This window comes from Hemitrygon akajei, chromosome 5 (assembly GCF_048418815.1).
Source record: "Hemitrygon akajei chromosome 5, sHemAka1.3, whole genome shotgun sequence".
NCBI classification, from domain to species: domain Eukaryota; kingdom Metazoa; phylum Chordata; class Chondrichthyes; order Myliobatiformes; family Dasyatidae; genus Hemitrygon; species Hemitrygon akajei.
The window spans coordinates 173,949,014-173,970,217 of record NC_133128.1 but is presented as its reverse complement, the minus strand read 5'-3'; the positions used below and the strand labels follow the sequence as shown (position 1 = coordinate 173,970,217).

General features: G+C 38.3%; 1 protein-coding gene across 2 annotated transcripts in view; it reads right to left on the bottom strand.

Moving 5' to 3' along the window:
• Positions 1-21,204, bottom strand: part of ubr3 (ubiquitin protein ligase E3 component n-recognin 3) — a 239,545-nt gene that overhangs the window by 143,222 nt on the left and 75,119 nt on the right. For both annotated transcript variants that reach the window (XM_073047259.1, XM_073047260.1), the window contains exons 18-21: positions 14,135-14,276; positions 12,811-12,907; positions 7,669-7,810; positions 4,402-4,506 (exon numbers count right to left, since the gene is read on the bottom strand). In XM_073047259.1, the coding sequence (XP_072903360.1) occupies positions 4,402-4,506; positions 7,669-7,810; positions 12,811-12,907; positions 14,135-14,276 (486 nt within the window). The remainder of the gene's footprint in view (positions 1-4,401; positions 4,507-7,668; positions 7,811-12,810; positions 12,908-14,134; positions 14,277-21,204) is intronic.

Sequence of the window (21,204 nt, the reverse complement as noted above, 5' to 3'; positions counted from 1 at the left end):
TAGTAAATTAACCCTAGCAATTCATTACAATATACTATTTGGTTGAAAATCAGACTCAAAGTGGAAAATTAATGTTACCCAACAAAATAGGTGGTATATTGCATCCAAGTATAATTATTAATTACAATATAAATACTTTCACTGACATGTGCTCAAATAATTCTAGGTGAACAGAACCTATCAAATAAGTCCCACCAAGTGAATTGCTTCCAAACTCATTTTATTAGACAGAGGATTGGAGCCAGCAAGAAAGGCACAATCAATTGTATCATTCTGCTGAAGTTATTTAATTTTCTAACTGTACCCAAGCAGATGAATAGTTAGTAATGAGACTTTACAAGATTAGGAGGTAAAGTACTCATTACAAAACACCCTGCTTTTGACCTCCTCCTGTAGCTACATTGTGACTAAAGTTCATTACCATTGTGGGCAAGAACCAGCTGGCCTTTATCATGTTGGTCATTATATTGATTTTAAGATCCCTGTGGCACAAATGTTATTCATCAGTCTCGGCCTTGACCTTGTTTAGGTCCAGTATATTCTGCTGCCTTATTGGATGAGTAAAGAAAGAATCAGTGCAGACTTCCCCTTGACTACATGATCTTCAACTTTCTTATTGGGAGATCACTGTCAGCGCGAATAGGTAATAACATCTCTGCAGGACTAGCAACACTGGCACACTTCAAAGTTGCGTGGTTAGCTGATGCCCTGCTCTCCCTACACTCATGATTGTGTGGCTAATCATAGGTCAAATGGCATCTATAAATTCCCCAATGTCGCTACTTTTGTTGGTAGATTCTCAGAGAGCGATGAAGTGGTGTACAAGAGATAGTTCAGTTGGTTGAGCAGTGTCGCATTAACAATCTCACTCTCAACATCAGCAGGAACAAGGAACGGATTAAGGACTTCAGGAAGAGGAAGTTAAAAGAACACACACCAGTCCTCACTGAAAGGTAAGTGGTGGAATGGATGAGCAACTTCAAGTTCTTGAGCATCAACAATTCAGAGGCCCAATACATTGATGCAATCACAAAGAAGGAGTTCGAGGAGATTGGTACAATGCCAAAGATTTTATAGATTTCTACAGATGTACAGTGGAGGGCATTCTGACAGGTTGCATCATTACCTCGTATGACAATCCCGATGCTCAGGAGTGCAAGAGGCTGCAAAGGGATATAGATTAAGCCAACTCTATAGCAGATACAACACTCCCCACTAGCAAGGGCATCTTCAAGAGGCAGTGCCTCAAGAAGCACCATCCATCATTAAGGGCACTCACCTCTTTTCGTTCCTACTATAGAGACCTGAAGACCCATACTCAATGATCTCGGAACAGCTTATCTAAATGGTCCATGAACAAAACCTTGCTACTCCATTTTTAACAATTTATTGTTGTAATTTATAGATTTTTATATTGTTGCACTGTACTGTTGCCAAGGAACAAAAAAATTAATGCCATCTGTCAGTGATAATAAATCTGATTCTGACTATACATTAATCTAGCTGCAAGTCCATGTTTCTGAGACAATGTCAACACTGCATGATATACAAAAGAGCAATTGATAACTGACCGTCATATATGCTTTCCCCGCACTTTCTTGAAATGTCTTGGAATGATATGACAACATTGGAGCTGCTGTATAAAATCTAACTATACTAGTTAGATATACTAGTTAGATTTTTGGTCTATTTGGAATCTACGATTATGGGAATCAAGCAGCAAAAAAATGTTGAATGATTAGATCATCCATGATCTTAATGAATGGCAAAACAGGCATGTGGGGTTGAAGGGCCTTCTCACACTAGTGTTCTTTTTTTTTAATTTGCCACTGTACCCAACGTATTGTCAAATAAAACTTGAAATGCAAGTCTACTTGAAGAGTTATGTATCATACAAATCATTATTTTAGTCTGCAAAGACTGAATTAGCATTGTAGATCATTATTCTTTCTAAAACTGCACAATTTTATGCCTGAGATTCTTTGCACACAATAAAACTGGATTTAAAATAAAAGCTGGTGAATTTTCTAATGGACAATTTCCCATTTATGTTGGTTGAAGGGTTTTGTACCACATCTGAGTCAGAACACTTGCTTAATTGCCTGAGGGCACCAAGGGTATTCAATTGTAAAACAAGTAGTTATCCTACCTGTCCAAGTACTGAATGACAAACATACATTGCCACTCATCTTAACTCTGAGAATAGTTTATTTAATTTTTGGTTACTCAGGGGATGAAATAAAGACCTGAGATTTACAATTTGCTCAAAAGATAAAAGATAAAATTAGCTAAGTTTGCCATGCCAAAACGAGAGCTTTTAGTTTATTGAGTCAAGGAAAATTCTAATATCCTACCATTGTATATTATTAATCAATGCAGATCTATTTTAAATTTTGATATACAGGCAGTCCCCGGGTTACGTACGAGTTCCGTTCCTGAGTCCGTCTTTAAGTCGGATTTGTACGTAAGTCGGAACAAGTACATCCGGTATTATTTAGTGTCAGTCAAACATTTGTCTTAGTATATAGTATATATTTTACCTTTCTATGCATATAAAACACTTACGAAACATATGTATTCCAATAATTAAACCATTGCGTTGCTTAGTAATAATTGTAGCTTTTATCGGGGCAGGGCCTTTCACATACTCCATTATTCTCACTTTATCTGTTACCCTTTAAAATTGTTCCGATCGTTGACCGACTGTAGCCTAACGCTTTTCCAATGACCGATGGCGTTTCACCTCTTTCCAAACGCTTCATTACTTCCACTTTATTTTCAATCACTATCGCTTCCCGTCAATGGAACAGAAATACTGTGGGCGCCAGGTCCCGAGCTCCGCCGGCTCTCAAGGTCTGCTGGGTCCTAAGGGCCACTGCACTGAATTCCCCAGGTCCAAAAGTCCACTGCATTGAGACAGGCTAAATGAGACAAGTGGGCGCTGTGCGGGGTTTGGGTATTTGATCCTCCACAATATTGCGCATGGGAATTTAAACTGGAGGTGACAGTGTTTTTTTTACGAGGTCAAGTTGCAAGCTCGACATCAACCCAGCACGGGAGCTGTCTGTCACTAAAATGAACTTTGGAACCTCCATTCTCTAGCCTGGCGCTGATCTCACTGCGCCACCAGCCGAATGGAACGGGTGGGGGGGGTCAGGGTGAATCTTACTAAGAAAAATTTAAGCCAAATACAAAGTTAAACACTCAACACAGTGTCAATGGCAACGGCTTAACGCGATCCAACTTAACATGGCGGATGGTGTCACGATCTGACTTAAAATGGCAGACGGCGTTCTCTTTCCTCGATTCATAAGTACGAGTTGTCCGTAAGTTGGGTATTCGTAACTCGGGGAATACCTGTACTCTTTTTCTAAATCATCAATACCTTCCTTTGTATTATCACCAATTAGATAGAAACAAATGCTTACAAGTTGCTTTGACCTGCAAATCAAGTGGCTGCACGTAAGACTCAAAGTTTCAATAAAATTTTCTGGCTTTAACTCAGCACTGAGCTAAACCCTTTCTTTCTTTTATTACAAGAAAAAAAAGCTATGTTCCTCAGAACACTGGAGACCATTTCCACAGATAACCTGCAGATTTTAGATCATGATAGACATGCTGGTACAGAAAGTTTGTAATATAAACTCAATTTCAAGTATAAACAACAATTAGATAGCTTTCTGCAGGGCAGGAGTACATTTTCTAGGAATGGAACCCATACCACCTCATAAATCAGTGGTCAGCTATACAGGACAACTGGATAAAAATTTATGATGATGGAAGAAAGAAGAGGCATTTAATGTAATTTGATTCATACAAGCAAACTTCCAAATCATTAAACTCTCAATCTCAACTGTGGAAAGTTACTTAAAGGGCTTAAAGAGAACAGGCATTTCTGCAGAACATTAGTTAAAAAGTAAGAAGTTAAGTCATTTTGGTGACATGCATCTTCAATCAACATTTACTATAGTCACCAGCTACATTCTTGCAAGCTGTTAGGATATGATTTGCGACACAAAATGACGTGGGATAAGAAAATTTAAGTCTAAAACTGAAAGACTTCAGAAAAAAAACTGAATTAAATAGCTAAACTTCCACAAACTATAAGTGTTATTAAAGACACTTTACAAAGCCTCAGTTTTACATAAGCATCTGCTTTGAATTGGATAAGGTAGCTTGATCTCTTTTCCCGTTAATCATGCTTAGTAAATATATATATACTTCAGCATCGGAACCAGAAAATCATTGTTTCCAAATGTCAGACTCCACATGATCAAACGCTCAGAATGTCAAACACAAAGAGTGAATAAATTATTTTCTACATATTCAGGTTTAATATTCTAATATGCTCAGTATTGCACAAAAATATTACTGAAATTTTTGTTCAGGGGTTTCACCCACCTCATCCTCAACTGTTTCTTCTGGTAGGTTGTCAAGACCCAGCTCAATCAAGTTTAATACCATACACAGTATATGTTCAGACATGTTCTGGTGATCCATTGTTATCTAGAAAAGTAAACCACAATCCAGAAACCAATATTTATTCATTTATTAGATTCCAACACTATAAAATATTAGCAGGATTTGAGAAGATTTCACCATTTTATGTAAAGATTACTTAGACCATAAGACATGGGAGCAGAATTAGGACATTTGGCCCACCGAGTCTACTCTGCCATTCCATCATGGCTAATTACTCTCTCAATCCTTTTCACCTGCCTTCTCCACCTAATCTTTGAAACCCTGACTCATCAAGAACCTATCAACTTCTGCTTTAAATATACTCAATGACTTGGTCTCCACAGCCATCTGTGGTAATGAACTCCACAGATTCAGTATACTCAGGCTAAACAAATTCCTACTCATCTCTATTCTAAATTGACAATCCTCTGTTCTGAGACAGTGCTCTCTGATCCTAGACTCACTTACTATAGGAAACATCCTCCCTACATCCACTTTATCTGGAGCTTTCAATGTTTAATAGGTTTCAATGAGATCCCCCTCATTCTTTAAACTCCAATGAGCACAGAGCCATCAAAAGCTCGTGTGTTAACCCTTTCATTCCCAGAAACATTCTCGTGAACCTCCTATGGATCCTCTCCAATGCCAGCACATCTTTTCTTACATAAGTGGCCCAAACTGTTCACAATACTCCACCAAGTGTGGTCTGACAAATGCCTCAGTAATACATTCTTCCTCTTACATTCTAGTCCTCTCGAAATGAATGTTAACATTACATTGCCTTCCTTCCCTCCAAATCAACCTGCAAGTCAACCTTCAGGGAATTCTGCATGAGGACTCCCAAATCCCTTTGCACCTCTGATATTTGTATTTTCTCCCCAGTTAGAAAATAGTCTGCTTTTATTCCTTCTACCAAAGTGCAATACCATGCACTTCCCTACACTATTTCTGCCACATTTTTATCCATTCTCCCAATTTCTAAATCTGCCACATTTTTACCCATTCTCACGATCTAAGTCCTGCTGCAGACTCTGCCACTTCCTCAACACTACCTGCCCCTCTACCTATCTTTGTATCGTCTGCAAACTTGGGAACAAAGCCACAATTCCATCATCCAAATCACTGACACATAACATGAAAAGAAGCTGTTCCAACACTGACCCCTTAGGAACACTACTGGTCACTGGCAGCCAAAGAGAAAAGGCCCCCTTTATTCCCATTCTTTGCCTCCTACACATCAGCCAATCTTCTATCCATGCTAATATCTTTCCTGTAATACCATGGGCTCTCATGTGTGCACCTTGTCAAAGGCCTTCTAAAAATACAAGTAAACACTATTCACTGACTTGCCTTTGTCTGTCCTGCCTGTTATTTCCTCAAAGAATTCCAACAGATTTGTTGGACAAAATTTCTCCTCAGGGAAACCATGCTGACTTTGGCCTATTTTACCATGTGCCTCAAAGTACCCCAAAACCTCATCCTTCTTCACAATCACTGAAGTCAGGCTAACTGCCCTATCATTTCCTTTCTTCTACCTCCCTCCCTTAAAGAGTGGCATTTTTGCAATTATCAAGTATTCCTGAACCATTCCAGAACCTAGTGACACTTGAAACATCATTACGAATGCTCAACAATCTCTTCAGCTACCTCTTTCAAAACCCTGGGGTGTAGTCCATCTGGCTGAGATGATTCATCTACCTTCAGACTTTTCAACTTCCCAAGCACCTTCTCTTTAGTAATAGCTCACATCTGCTCCAACATTTTTGAATTTCTGGCATACAATTAGTCTTCCACAGTAAAGACAGACACAAAATACTTATTTCAGTTCCTCTGCCTTTTTTTGTCTCCCATTACTATCTCTCCCATTGTAATTTGAATCTTACATCCTGTCTGCTATTTGGAGGACTGTATAAAACTCACATGAGGGTCTTTCTATCCTTGCAGTTTCTTAAATCTACCCACAAGGATTCTACACCTTCCAACCCTATGTCCCCTCATTTTAACAATTTGATTGTACATTTAACTAACAGAGCCACCTCATCTCCTCCACCTACCTGTCAGTCCCTTCAATACGATGTATATCCTTGGATGTTAAGCTCGCAACTTTGATCTTTCAGCCATGACTCAGTGATGCCCACAATGTTGTACCCAACAGTCTCTAAATGCGCTACAATATCGTCTGCCTTATTCCGTAAACTGCTTTTATTCAAATACAAACGTATATTCATCACCATTTTTGATTTTGCCTGCATGTCACATTTCAATTCATCCCACTGACTGCAATTTTGCCCTATCATCTGCCTGTCCTTCCTCACAGTCTCACTACACACTGCATCTACTTGTATACCAACTGCCCCATCCTCAGCCCCATCATTCTGGTTCCCATCCCCCTGTCAAATTAGCTTAAACCCTCCACGACAGCTCTAGCAAACCTGGCCATTTCATACAGTAGTGAGAAATATTATTGCATTTAGCATACAAAATGCATATGTAAGAAATTCCAAAAGCATTTTTGAGATTTACAGCAGGGTGGTTAATGCCAATTTACAGTAATGTTTCAAGCAGCTAAAAATAAAGACTCCAAAACTATTAAATATAAGTAATGGTAACTAAAACATTTACCATGCCAAAATGAATTTATCCAAAAAACTATGATAAAGCAACCTGACTTTTATAACATATAAAGTGCAACAAAATTCAATTGCAAATTCTTATAATTGTCATTCCTTGGCAACACTGATCAGCGGTGGAGCATACTCTTATGATGAAACCAGAGGAAAAGATGCAATTTATAAAGTGCAGGGGCTTCTTGGGTTACACATATCTTAGCAACCAAAATCTATCTTTATGCAATTTCACATATATATTTTTAAGCATTTTGCACTCTAGTAATAATAAAATGTTCCATGGTATTCATTAATAAATCTATACAGTATATATTCCAGTAGGTTAATTGTGACTAGGTTTAGGGGTATTATTCAATGAAATGAAAGAATTACAGCAAATATATAAAGAACAATATGAAGTAAATTCTCTTAAAAACAGGTGTTTCTGACTTAAGAGAGTTCTAGGCTTACAAAATTAAACCTTTATGTAACCCAGAACAGCCTACAGTTCACTAGTTACAATATGGCATCAAGAAGTTCAACCTTAAATGTCATGTTTAGTTATCAGTCAACATATTAGACTTGCATGTCTCTCATTTACCTTATAAAGAAGAGTAAACAGCACAATGTGCAAAGTTTTACAGTGCAATATTCGTGTTAAGCCTTTGTAGCTGGGATTTAAAAGTGCTCTCTCCCTATATGGTGGCCATGGATTACCATTAAATTTTCCAGTCTGCTTTAAGCTGTCGAGAGTAGACAAAGATAACATGTAATATTAAAAAATGCAAAATATGCATGCATCAGCAGAAATCACAGCTAAGCAAGGAAGGAAATAAAAGTATATTTTCTTTTGCTTCTAATTATTATAAGTAAGAAATGAAAATAATAAAGATGGTAATACATATCTATAAGAAATGTGAAAGATATTGACTACAGAACACGGTTTCTACCTGCCTTGAATGGCTCAAATGTGCCTCAGGGAGTGACTGTTGAATTTACAATTAAATTGTTCTAATGTGAAATCTATGCAATGTTTTGTCAAAATGACAGGCTATCCATTAAAAATCTCAACAGCTTGGTTCTGCATTAGCAAAATAATATTACAAAAAAAGCCTTCAATGATATTTACTGGCAAAAATACTCATTATTACCCTTTACAGAGCATGCAACTCTTCTGCAGTTCCATTTCATGGTTAAATGAACGTGATTATTTTTTAAAAAGTATAAATTATTTCAGTTTTAAGACAAAATAAATCTAAAGAAAATAGCAAAGCAAATATGACTGCCATATTTTAATATGCATTTTGTTCTTAAGAAATATTTTTAAAAAGCTGTACCAATTGTCACATCACAAAAGCAAACCTTATTGAAAAGGGGGCAAAATCATTTTCAATGGAATGCCTACATTTGCAAAGGGTGAAATTTATCAGAATACCGTGGTAAACTGAACTAATCAGAATTAACTGCTTTACATGCCAAACTCATGCAACTAAAATCTACATGACTTGACCTCAATTCCCTGATAAAAGACTGATTCTTTAGGGAATGATCAGTCATGCAGACAAGATAAAGAAGCCCTATCTGCTAACACAGTAATGGTTTAGTAGGTCCATTTGCCAATCAGCTTCTTTATATAACCAACTATTGATTCACCTTGCTCCAATTGATAAAAGGGATCAAATTTCAACATTGCACTTATTCTTAATCATAAATCTAATACTTCTTTGATTAATTTGGCAGTGTAATGACCCATTTTGATTGAGATTTTCTTCTTTTGTTGTAAAATAGATATACTAAGTAATTTCTTTTACAAATCCATGAACTGAAGTAGAGACAAAACAAACAGAACTAGAAGTCATGGAACAATACAACACAGAAACAGGCCCCTTGGACCATCTAGTCCATGGTGAACTAGTATTCTGCCTCGTCCCATCGACCTACTTCCAGACCATAGCTCTCCATACCCCTCTCATCTGTATACCCATTGTCACAACACTGGGTTTTGATGAGGGTCACATGCTTTTATGAAGGTATGGACTTGAATGAACAGCAGGCTACATTAGCACATTTATTGCATAGGTATTCATTCTGTGCCAGAGGTGGAAAACTTTTAGAAAAAGTGCACCTGATAAGTATAGCTTCAGCACTTCTCAGCATGAGAATTATGGGGCTACGGGGGTGGGGGGGGGGTTGAGCAGGGAGAGAAATTACTGGTGGCAGACTTGCTTTGTCACACCTATCCAAATTTCTCTTAAATGTTGAAATTAAACCTGCATCCACCACTTCTACAACAGCTGATTCACTGTCACCACACTTGAGTGAATTTCCCTTTAACATTTCACTTTTCACCCTTAGCCACAATCTCTAGTGCTAGTCTCAGCTGATAACTATTCATTAAAATAGTGTAGACTGAAAGTGGCCTAACATTATGAAAACAGGCAAGAACCATATTTTCTCTTTCAGACAGGATCAATGCAATAGTAAACTCTAATTATCTGGGAAGGCAATAAACAAGTACACAACTAAGACAGACAGTACAGCACTAAGACATCACGGTGCAGTATTACCATCATCCCAAAATACTACACATTTACTTTGCTTTAGCATTGTGCACACAAGGTCAATAAACACTTTAATTTTTTCTGCATATGTGGCAATTCAGGTGGCCTGAGGTTTTCTGTTTGCAAGGCAACAAAAATTAATCATTGTCATTATATAACCTGACAGAGAGTGCTATAGACTTTGATTACCTCATCAAAGCATCTAAGTAGCTTACTACTGTATGTACTCATATTAAACAATGCTCTCCAGAAAAGTTTTTTTCCCCCAAAAATGCAAACTGTCTTTGACTAAATACAAATCTATGCAGATCTATGTCCAAAATCTCGACAACACTCGGGATGCAGTAACTCTGCACAAGTGTCCATTATTCTCTCTTCTTCATGCAGAACATCAGGTTAGAGCCTGACTTATTAGGGACAAGAACTCACATTAATTAACACCTATCTGTGTTAGGTATCTAGACACAGATGCATTGCACTAGTACCACAAGAACTAGCTCCAAACCAATGATGTCAAAGCAAACAAAAGAAAATACAGTTGTTGTTAATCTGAAAAAAAAATGCAGAAAAAGGAATCAATCTAAAGTATTAGCACTGTGCCTCTCTTCATGTACTGTATGCTGCACCTTTCCCATAATTACCATTTTAACATATTTCTAGCATTTACTGTTTCTTCTTGCTTCTCAATCCCTGTCTCTAATTAGTCACTCAGTTTTTTCTCTCACTACAGATGCTGCCTGATCTGCTGCAATTTCCACATTGCCCCTTTTTCCAGATCTCCATCAATTGCTAGGTTTTGCATCTTAATTCCACAATTTCTTTTCTCCTTTATTTACCTATTCAGACAGATTAGCAACCAATAACGAGCCTCTTCATCCTCTTAGTCGATGGCATTCTGCATCAACTATTATCTATTTGCTTCTGCCTTATAACAGTTAGTAACTTTGCTCTCCTCACTAAATCGCATTCAGTGCAGTTTAAAACATGTAATTTTCTAAATTTCCCAGTTCTGACAAAAGGTCCTTGACTTGAAACACTAATTCTGTTACTCACTCCACAGATGCTAGCTGAATACTTGTAGATTTTTGCTTTTTGTTTCTCAGAACAAACCACACGACCTTCAAATAAAGATTCCAATATCTCAAAAGATCTGGAGGTGCTTCAATATGGCTAGGGCAAAGAAAGCATACAAGAGTCCGAACAACAGGAATAATCTAAAGAAAAAAAGTGTATCAATGTGAATCTGGAAACTGGGCCAAATTTAATGACAAGTCCTGATTAATGTATTAGGATACTGTATAGCTGAGATTGTAATCTAGACATCTGCCAAATCAGAAATGCTTGGTTGGTTACCTGGCACCAGCAGAGAAGCAACACTGTATTCCTCAGAAAAAAGACAGCAGGTATCACTCACATTAAACCAATCAGGTATCACTCACATTAAACCATTTTCCAAGAATAACCTGCATTTAATAACCAAGATCATGACCATCAGAGCTTCAAATGAACCTATCATTAGAACCTAAAACATTGAGGAATAAAAAAATCTCTAACACTTTCAGTTTTTGATTTAGCAATGACAGGAAAATGATGCACATGGTTAAAATGCCTTCAGGCTAGGTTCCTAATACATTAATCAGGGCTTATCATTAAATTAGGCACAATTACCAGGTAACCTATAATTTTCCATTTCCAACTGCTAACCTTCACCTCTTCTAACTAATAGTGAAAATAACAATCTGCTCTGAATTGATTCTTCTTTGAACTTCAAAGTGAAGACTTATCTGTTAGAACCACTAAATTCATTTGGAATCCTAGTACTTCAATAAGAACAACATTCAACTTAAAAGGTCCCAAAAATAGATCAGTGGAAATGCCTAGAGCAGTGAGATTCAATGGTTATGAAGAATCCATTTCATGTTTACCACTGCTTTCTCCTCTGATGCAAATAATTTTTTTGAAATACACCAAGAGTCAACTGTCCAAAAATTGTTTGTTTTCCATTCCACAGTATACAGCACAGTAGAACAAATTAGAAGTTAAGCTTTATTCTTCTGCCTTTTCCAGTAAATGAAAAGCACACCCAATTTGCTGCTCTACAAAAAAAGTGTTGATGTGTCTGGGGGTCGGTGGCCCGATGTCTGCGAGTCTGGGGCTAATATCTGCAGGTCAGAGCCGGGGGTTACCTGTCCTGGGCTTGGAGGCCTGTCTGCATGTTAGGTGGAGGTATGGAAAAGGGGTGTGCTTTACTTTGATTTCTTGTTGTATGTTGTTCTGCTAAACATCATGGACATGTCATTTTAGTGCCAGAATATATGGAAACACATGCAGGCTGCCCCCAGCAGATCTACATATTGCATTAATTGCTAATACAAATAGCCATAGAGAAATATAGTACAGAAACAGGCCCTTTGGCCCATCTAAACCATGCTCAAACCATTTACACTGCCTCCACCCATCAACCTGCTCCGGGACCATAGCCCTCCATATAGTTTTCATACAGTGAAACTTTTCACTGTATGTTTCATTGTATGTGTTACTAATAAATAAATCCAGTCCAATCTAATGAAACAGGAAAGCAAAGCAGGCAAAGTAAGTTTATCATTGAAAAGCTGCAATGATTCTCAATAATTTTTTATTATTTTCTTATTTAAATTTGTTCTTTGAAGCCTGGTTGAGATCTTAAGGTAGAACTCTGTGATGCAAAGGTTATAATGAAATGCATACTATTCCAACTTTAGTAATGTCATGTCAACAGGGATAGTAATTTGAGGGAAAAAAAGCAAAACTACTTCATAACGTGTACACACACAAAATGCTGGTGGAACGCAGCAGGCCAGGCAGCATCTATAGGAAGAAGTACTGTCGACGTTTGGGGCCGAGACCCTTCGTCAGGACTAACTGAAAGAAAAGATAGTAAGAGTATACAACCTATTCCTCATATTACCAACATGCCTGTCATAGCATCCCTAAATTCAAATAAAACAGCAAAATTGCACATAAGTTTTCTTAACAAAGTTGTATTTCCAGTTTTGTGAGGGAGTCTATGTTTAAAATGTATTGACATGTTTAATCAGAACCAAAATATTGTAAATATAAGGGATTGTGCTAACCCAATTTATTGAACAGTTCCCCTCGTGTTTGCTTATTGAACAGTGCCATTCAGTTAAGAAGGTACTTACAATCCCATGTATCTGTCCATCGCAGACTGAACATCCCTGCGATATACTGTCCTTAGAATCACCATTATTGGGTCAAACTCAAGATCCCAGACAGCAGCTGATCAAAGGACAAAAAATATATTAATAGATTTGCCATCTATAAAAAAGCTGAAAAATATATGAGAACATTTATTAAACCTAAATGTGTGTTCTTTTGAAAATATGTTTTAATGGGGAACGCCAAGAAGGTACCAAAAGCCAAATATAATAGAAGGATAGGTGCAATATCACCATAACTTTTATTCTTCCCAGGAGAAAAGTAGATTGTCAGTTAACAATCAGGTGCAAACGTGAAAATCATTTTAATTTTCTTATCATAGAACAATATTGCACATCATGTCTGCACAAAACACGATACCAAACTAAACTAATTCCCTGTGAATGCACAAGGTATACAAAATTATGAGGGGTACAGATCAGGTAAATGCAAGTAGACTTTTTCCACTGAGATTGTGAGAGACTAGAACTGGAGGTCAAAGGTTAAAGCTAAAAGGTGAAATATTTAAGAGGAATCTGAGGGAAAAGTTCTTCAATCAGAGCGTGGTGAGAGTACTGAATGAGCTGCCAACAGAAGTGGGTGGATGTGGGTTCAATTTCAACATTTAAGGGAAATTTGGGTAGGTACATGGATGGGAAGGGTATGGTTCAGGCACAAGATGAAGGGAGTATGGACTAGATAGGCTATGGGCCTATTTCTGGGCTGTATTATTTGATTGCTCTATTAGCAGATAATAAATGACAATGCTGATGAGTTGCTTTAAAATTCGAGTCTTCGCATTTAGGTTTTACTGACCCATTTGGAAATGAATGTACATACTGCCATCTTCTGTCTAATGATAAAAGTATTGCCACAGCTTACGTTTCTCTGTGAGCCTACAAGTCTTAGCATTCAAAACAGAACACTTTCATTTAAAAAAGATGCAACCTGAGAAATCTATAGCCCAAATTGTTGCCAGATAAAGTGAAAAGAACATAAAGTTTTGCCTCAAAATCACGATGATGATCTTAAACAACTGCAACAAAATAGATTGAAATTATGCTAATAGAACAGTAAGTCATAGGTGTTGGAAAAAAATCCAGATTTATTCACAGGAAAGCAAAATCATGCTAACATAAGCAGACAAGCATATCCAAATGCTATAAAGCCTTTGACTTTTAGAAAGCTTTCAACGGTAATCTGCATTGGCTTCTTGTAAGGAGGTCCAGGAATGCCTAATACATGCAAATATTTCTCTTTAGTATCAGCAATATTTCAAATAAAACAACTCTAAGCACCATGATATACCTTTAGGCGTGTACATTCCTTGCTGCATGGAACCTCCGGGTTCAAATGCTGGTGCTTTAAAGTCAGCTACAGCTGAAAGCATGTTTTCAAAATAGTAGCTACCTGGGATAATACCACTCTTTGGGTTGGGATTTTCAGGAATGTACAAATTTAGTTAAGAAAACAACATACCAGCATATATATAAAATTGTGAAAAACATATGCAATTATGGTAAGGCATTTTTGCAGTAATAAAATTAAAATTTTTAGTAAACAAACATAAATCTTTCTTTTACAAATACATGCATGGAAGACATCCAGTCACCTTAACATCTTACTAAAAGACTAAACAACTTAAGAGATGATATTGATTTACCTTCTTTTGTAAATCTTACTTCAGTATTCAATTTTTTTTAATGTACAATATGTGTACATGTATTAAACAGCATATGCAGTATGCAAAAGGCAGAGAGTTAAGCAAATACACAACCAGTAGATCAAGTTAAAACCTGAACTCCTTTCATATAAATTGGTGATGAGTAATTAAATAGCTAACAGGTACTGGGAGTGTTCAGAATACAAAACACTCTTAACAAAGTATGCATCCAGCATGAAAATACTAAAGACAATGTTTAAACTTTTCATAATCGCATCAGTCAGAAGTGTCGAGTAGATTATCAATTTTAGCTTCCTCCCAAGATCTCCAACATCAAATAAGCCAGTCAATGTCAATTCCATAAACTTTAAAGAACTGGAAACAGAAAAGGCCACAGGACTGGACAATACCTTGAAGTAGTGATAGTCTGTATACCAAAACTAGCAGCAACTACATTCTGTTCCTGTAGTTAGAAAAATATCTATCTGACAATGTTAAGTATTGCTCAGCTAAGTCGTATTTACAAAAGTAAGACAAATCCAATCCTGCTAATTACTTTTTAGTTATCAGTAAAATGATGGTGGATACAGGTAAAAGTGGCATTCACCTGCTGACGGATACCATTTTCAGGTTTGCCAGGACCAATTAGTACACCAAACCTTTGCTTGAAAATCAACTTCAAAAATTATTCCAAGAGATGGAAAGAGGATCAAAACAATACTGTAGATGCAGAAATCCAAACTAACAAATGCTGGATACATTCAGTATAGAAACAGTTGATGGTTAGATCTAGAATCTTATCAGAACTTGGGTACAGAAAACCCCAGAAACAGAATCAGGTTTAATATCACCATCATACGTTGTGAAATTTGTTGTCTTTTCAGCAACTGTACAATGCAAAATTTAATCATAGAAAAAAAACTGAATTATATAAATAAAATAAATAAAAATTAAAAATAAAAATAGCTAAACACAGAAATTAAAAAGTAATGAGGTAGGGTTCATGGGTTTAATGTCCATTCTGAAACTGGATGGCAGAGGGAAAACAAATTATTCTTTGAGAACAGAGAAGGTGGGGGAGGTGTGAATAGGTGCCTTTTAATATACCTTCATACTCCCACTAAGTTCTTTCTTTTGGTAACCTGCACTATTACAATCATGTCCAATCAAATCTTGAGGAACACTTTTTGACAGTACGCTACAGAAACCATGAGCCAACACAAAATTCTTCAACTTTAACGCACTCTTTCTGTTTGCATCAGAAAAGGCCATTTTGCCAGTCATCATTTTGACTCAGTTTTTCAGGGGTTACTTTTGGTCTGGCTGCTGGGCATGTCAACCAGTTTCACAATTCACAACACATTACACTGTCAAAGAAGCTTAATCTGTTTTTTTATTGTTCCTTAACTGCCACATTAGAGTATGCAGTCTCAGGTTACGTCCACACTAGACTGTATAATTTTGCAAACGCTGGTTTCGCATAAAAACGATAGGCGTCCACACTAAGAGTTTTTTAAAATATCTCTATCCACATTGAAACACAGATTTCAGCGAATCTCCTCCTGCGCATGCGCAGGACACATCTACTGAAAACAAGCGACATGTTTGGTGTTGAATCTTGCCGTAGAAGTGTGCGTTAGTGTAGTTACACTCTAGAAAAACTTACGTGACGGGCAGTTGTTGGCTTTTGCGCAGGAGAACTTAAAAGTAAAAAAAACAAATACTGGAGCATACAGAGGCAACTGACAGGAAGTTCACGGACAGATTGATCCGGCTGACAACGAACATTGAAAAACTGACTAATTCTGTTGCATTAATAAAGCACCTTGTTAAATGTATAAAACATGTCTGCATCAGTGTTATCTTGTATTTCCATACAATGTTACATTAGGCTGTTACACATCTATTGTCAGAGAAGTACTTGCATAAATAGGTAAACCACGTTCATACAAGCAAGGACAGAAAACGGCAAAGTGAGTATACTTATTTATTCAGTAAGTTACGGGTCAAAATATTTGGTGAGTACATTTCTAACTCTTCTGGCGTCAGTTTCGTTGCTGTCTGTTCTGAAATTGTTAGGTTGCGTTCAAGAAAACAATGAAATAGCGCGCTGCCGTCTGACAGTGTTTTCAAAAGTCTCCGGTTACCCCGTCCACACTGATCCGGCCAATCCGGCATTTCCAAAAATACACACTTTGTAGAGCGTTTCTGAAAAGCTCCAGTTTTGGGAGACGAAAACACCATTCTAGTATGGACGAAGGGTAAAAAGGAAGAGAAAAAGCTTCGGTTACAGATTTATCCAGTGTAGTGTGGACATAGCCTCACTCTATTAAAGATATTCCTCTTGTTCTACCCAGCCCCTTCGCTGCCTAAGTCTAACTTATTTTCTGTCAGTTCTAAAGAAGGATCCCAGATATGGAATGTTAACTTCTCATGGATGCTGCCTGACCTGTTGCGCGTGTACACGTTTCCTTTCAAGAAAGAGGGACAGCCTTGAAATCAAGGCAGTATTTGATCGATTAGAACGTCAAGTAGTCCTGGTAAAACTGAAGTCAAAGATCAACAAAAGAAAACACTTCAGTCAGTGATTGCAGTCCTAGTCACCCAAAGGAAAATAGCTGCAATTGTTGAGACATCAATTGTTTCAGTTCCACAACATCATGTCTCCCTCTTCCACGGAATATTAAAGGTCCAAAACAAAAATCTAAACACTACAACCCATAAATAAAAGCACTAAAATAATATTCAAAATTTCTTGGTAACAAGCCGTACACACATGCCGCTTAATAACTGCCAAATCCTCACTTACCTTTAGTAGTACTTACAATGGTAAATCCCTTGAAATTCGCTATCAAGCCTTATGGACATAAATATCAACATTTAATAGGGCTGAAGCAGGCCTAGCCTACATAACTACCTAATCAGCAGTCATAACAGTCAAAAATTGAAAAATATTTTACAATAACTTTAAGATGTTTTGAGTAAGCACTATTGATATAAAAAAAGATTATTGACAAATTATCTTTCTTCCTTAGAGCCATTTCTCAATGTTTAAATGAACAGTCAATGAAGCTGCGCAAGATCTGAGTGCAGGTATGATAAGCAGAACCTCCAAAGCAAATGCCGAAGAACCAGAGGATGTAAGCACTCATTGAAACATAGAAAATAGGTGCAGGAGTAGGCCATTCGGCCCTTCGAGCCTGCACCACCATTCAGTATGATCATGGCTGATCATCCAACTCAGAACCCTGTACCTGCTTTCTCTCCATACCTCCGATCCCTTTAGCCACAAGGGCCACAACTCACTTCCTCTTAAATATAGCCAATGAACCGGCCTCAACTGTTTCCTGTGGCAGAGAATTCCACAGATTCACCACTCTCCATGTGAAGAAGTTTTTCCTCATCTCGGTCCTAAAAGGCTTCCCCTTTATCCTTAAACTGTGACCCCTCGTTCTGGACTTCCCCAACACCGGAAACAATCTTCCTGCATCTAGCCTGTCCAATCCCTTTAGAATTTTATACGTTTCAATAAGATCCCCCCTCAATCTTCTAAATTCCACTGAGTATAAGCCTAGTCGATCCAGTCTTTCTTCATATGAAAGTTCTGCCATCCCAGGAATCAATCTGGTGAACCTTCTCTGTACTCCCTCTATGGCAAGAATGTCTTTCCTCAGATTAGGGGACCAAAACTGCACACAAAATTCTAGGTGCGGTCTCACCAAGGCCTTGTACAACTGCAGTAGAACCTCCCTGCTCCTGTACTCAAATCCTTTTGCTATGAATGCCAACATACCATTTGCCTTTTTCACCACCTGTTGTACCTGCATGCCCACCTTCAATGACTGGTGTACAATGACACCCAGGTCTCGTTGCATCTCCCCTTTTCCTAATTGGCCACCGTTCAGATAATAACCTGTTTTCCTGTTCTTGCAACCAAAGTGGATAACCTCACATTTATCCACATTAAATTGCATCTGCCATGAACTTGCCCACTCACCTAACCTATCCGAGTCACCCTGCATCCTCCGCTCAGCTAACACCGCCGCCCAGCTTCGTGTCATCCGCAAGCTTGGAGATGCTGCATTTAATTCCCTCGTCTAAATCATTAATATATATTGTAAACAACTGGGGTCCCAGCACTGAGCCTTGCGGTACCCCACTAGTCACTGCCTGCCATTCTGAAATTGTCCCGTCTACTCCCACTCTTTGCTTCCTGTCTGCCAACCAATTCTCTATCCAAATCAATACCATACCCCCAATACCGTGTGCTTTAAGTTTGCACACTAAACTCCTGTGTGGGACCTTGTCAAAAGCCTTTTGAAAATCTAAATATACCACATCCACTGGCTCTCCCCTATCCACTCTACTATTTACATCTTCAAAAAATTCTATAAGATTCGTCAGACATGATTTTCCTTTCACAAATCCATGCTGACTTTGTCTGATGATTTCACTTCTTCCCAAATGTGCTGTTATCACATCTTTATGATAACCGACTCTAGCATTTTCCCCACCACCGATGTCAGACTAACCGGTCTAATTCCCCGGTTTCTCTCTCCCTCTGTTTTTAAAAAGTGGGGTTACATTAGCACACCCTCCAATCCTCAGGAACTAATCCAGAATCTAAGGAGTTTTGAAAAATTATCACTAATGCATCCACTATTTCTTGGGCTACTTTCTTAAGCACTCTGGGATGCAGATCATCTGGCCCTGGGGATTTATGTGCCTTTAATCCCTTCAACTTACCTAACACCACTTCCCTACTAACATGTATTTCCCTCAGTTCCTCCATCTCACTAGACACTCGGTCCCTTACTATTTCCGGAAGATTATTTATGTCCTCCTTAGTGAAGACAGAACCAAAGTAGTTATTCAATTGGTCTGCCATCTCTTTGTTCCCTATAATCAATTCACCTGTTTCTGACTGTAAAGGACCTACATTTGTCTTGACCAATCTTTTTTTTACACGTATCTATAAAAGCTTTTACAGTCAGTTTTTATGTTCCCTGCCAGTTTTCTCTCATAATCTTTTTTTCCTTTTCCTAATTAAGCCCTTTGTCCTCCTCTCCTGGTCTCTGAATTTCTCCCAGTCCTCAGGTGTGCTGGGTTTTTTTTTGCTAATTTATACGTTTCTTCTTTGGACTTGATACTATCCCTAATTTCCCTTGTCAGCCACAGGTGCACTACCTTCCCTGGTTTATTCTTTTGTCAAACTGGGATGAACAATTGTTGTAGTTCATCCATGCGATCTTTAAATGCTTGCCATTGCATATCCACCGTCAATCCTTTAAGTATCATTTGCCAGTCTATCTTAGCTAATTCACGTCTCATACCTTCAAAGTTACCCTTCTTTAAGTTCAGAACCTTTGTTTCTGAATTAACTATGTCACTCTCCATCTTAATGAAGAATTCCACCATATTATGGTCACTCTTACCCAAGGGGCCTCGCACGACAAGATTGCTAACTAACCCTTCCTCATTGCTCAATACCCAATCTAGAATGGCCTGCTCTCTAGTTGGTTCCTCGACATGTTGGTTCAGAAAACCATCCCGCATACATTCCAAGAAATCCTCTTCCTCAGCACCCTTACCAATTTGGTTCACCCAATCTATATGTAGATTGAAGTCACCCATTATAACTACTGTTCCTTTATTGCACGCATTTCTAATTCCTTGTTTAATGCCATCCCCAACCTCACTACTACTGTTAGGTGGCCTGTACACAACGCCCACCAGCGTTTTCTGCCCCTTAGTGTAATGCAGCTCTACCCATATCGATTCCACATCCTCCAGGCTAATGTCCTTCCTTTCTATTGCGTTAATCTCCTCTCTAACCAGCAATGCTACCCCACCTCCTTTTCTTTCCTGTCTATCCCTCCTGAATATTGAATATCCCTGGATGTTGAGCTCCCATCCTTGGTCACCCTGGAGCCATGTCTCTGTGATCCCAACTATATCATATTCATTCATAACTATCTGCACATTCAATTCATCCACCTTGTTACGAATGCTCCTCGCATTGACACACAAAGCCTTCAGGCTTGTTTTTACAACACTCTTAGCCCTTATACAATTATGTTGAAAAGTGGCTCTTTTTGCTTTTTGCCCTGGATTTGCCTGCCTGCCACTTTTACTTTTCACCTTACGACTTTTTGCTTCTACCCTCATTTTACACCCCTCTGTCTCTCTGCACTTGTTCCCATCCCCCTGCCACATTAGTTTAAAGCCTCCTGAACAGCAGTAGCAAATGCTCCCCCTAGGACATTGGTTCCAGTCCAGCCCAGGTGCAGACCGTCCTGTTTATACCGGTCCCACCTCCCCCAGAACTAGTTCCAAAGCCCCAGAAATTTGAATCCCTCCCCCTTGCACCATTTTTCTAGCCACGTATTCAACTGAAATATCCTCATATTTCTACTCTGACTAGCACGTGGCACTGGTGGTAATCCAGAGATTATTACCTTTGTGGTCCTACTTTTTAGTTTATCTCCCAACTCCCTAAATTCACCTTGTAGGACCTCATCCCGTTTTTTACCTATATCGTTGGTACCTATGTGCACCACGACCACTGGCTGTTCACCCTCCCATTCCAAAATGTCCTGCAGCCACTCAGAGACATCGTTGACCCTTGCACCAGGGAGGCAACATACCATCGTGGAATCTCGTTTGCGGCCACAGAAACGCCTATCTATTCCCCTTACAATCGAATCCCCTATCA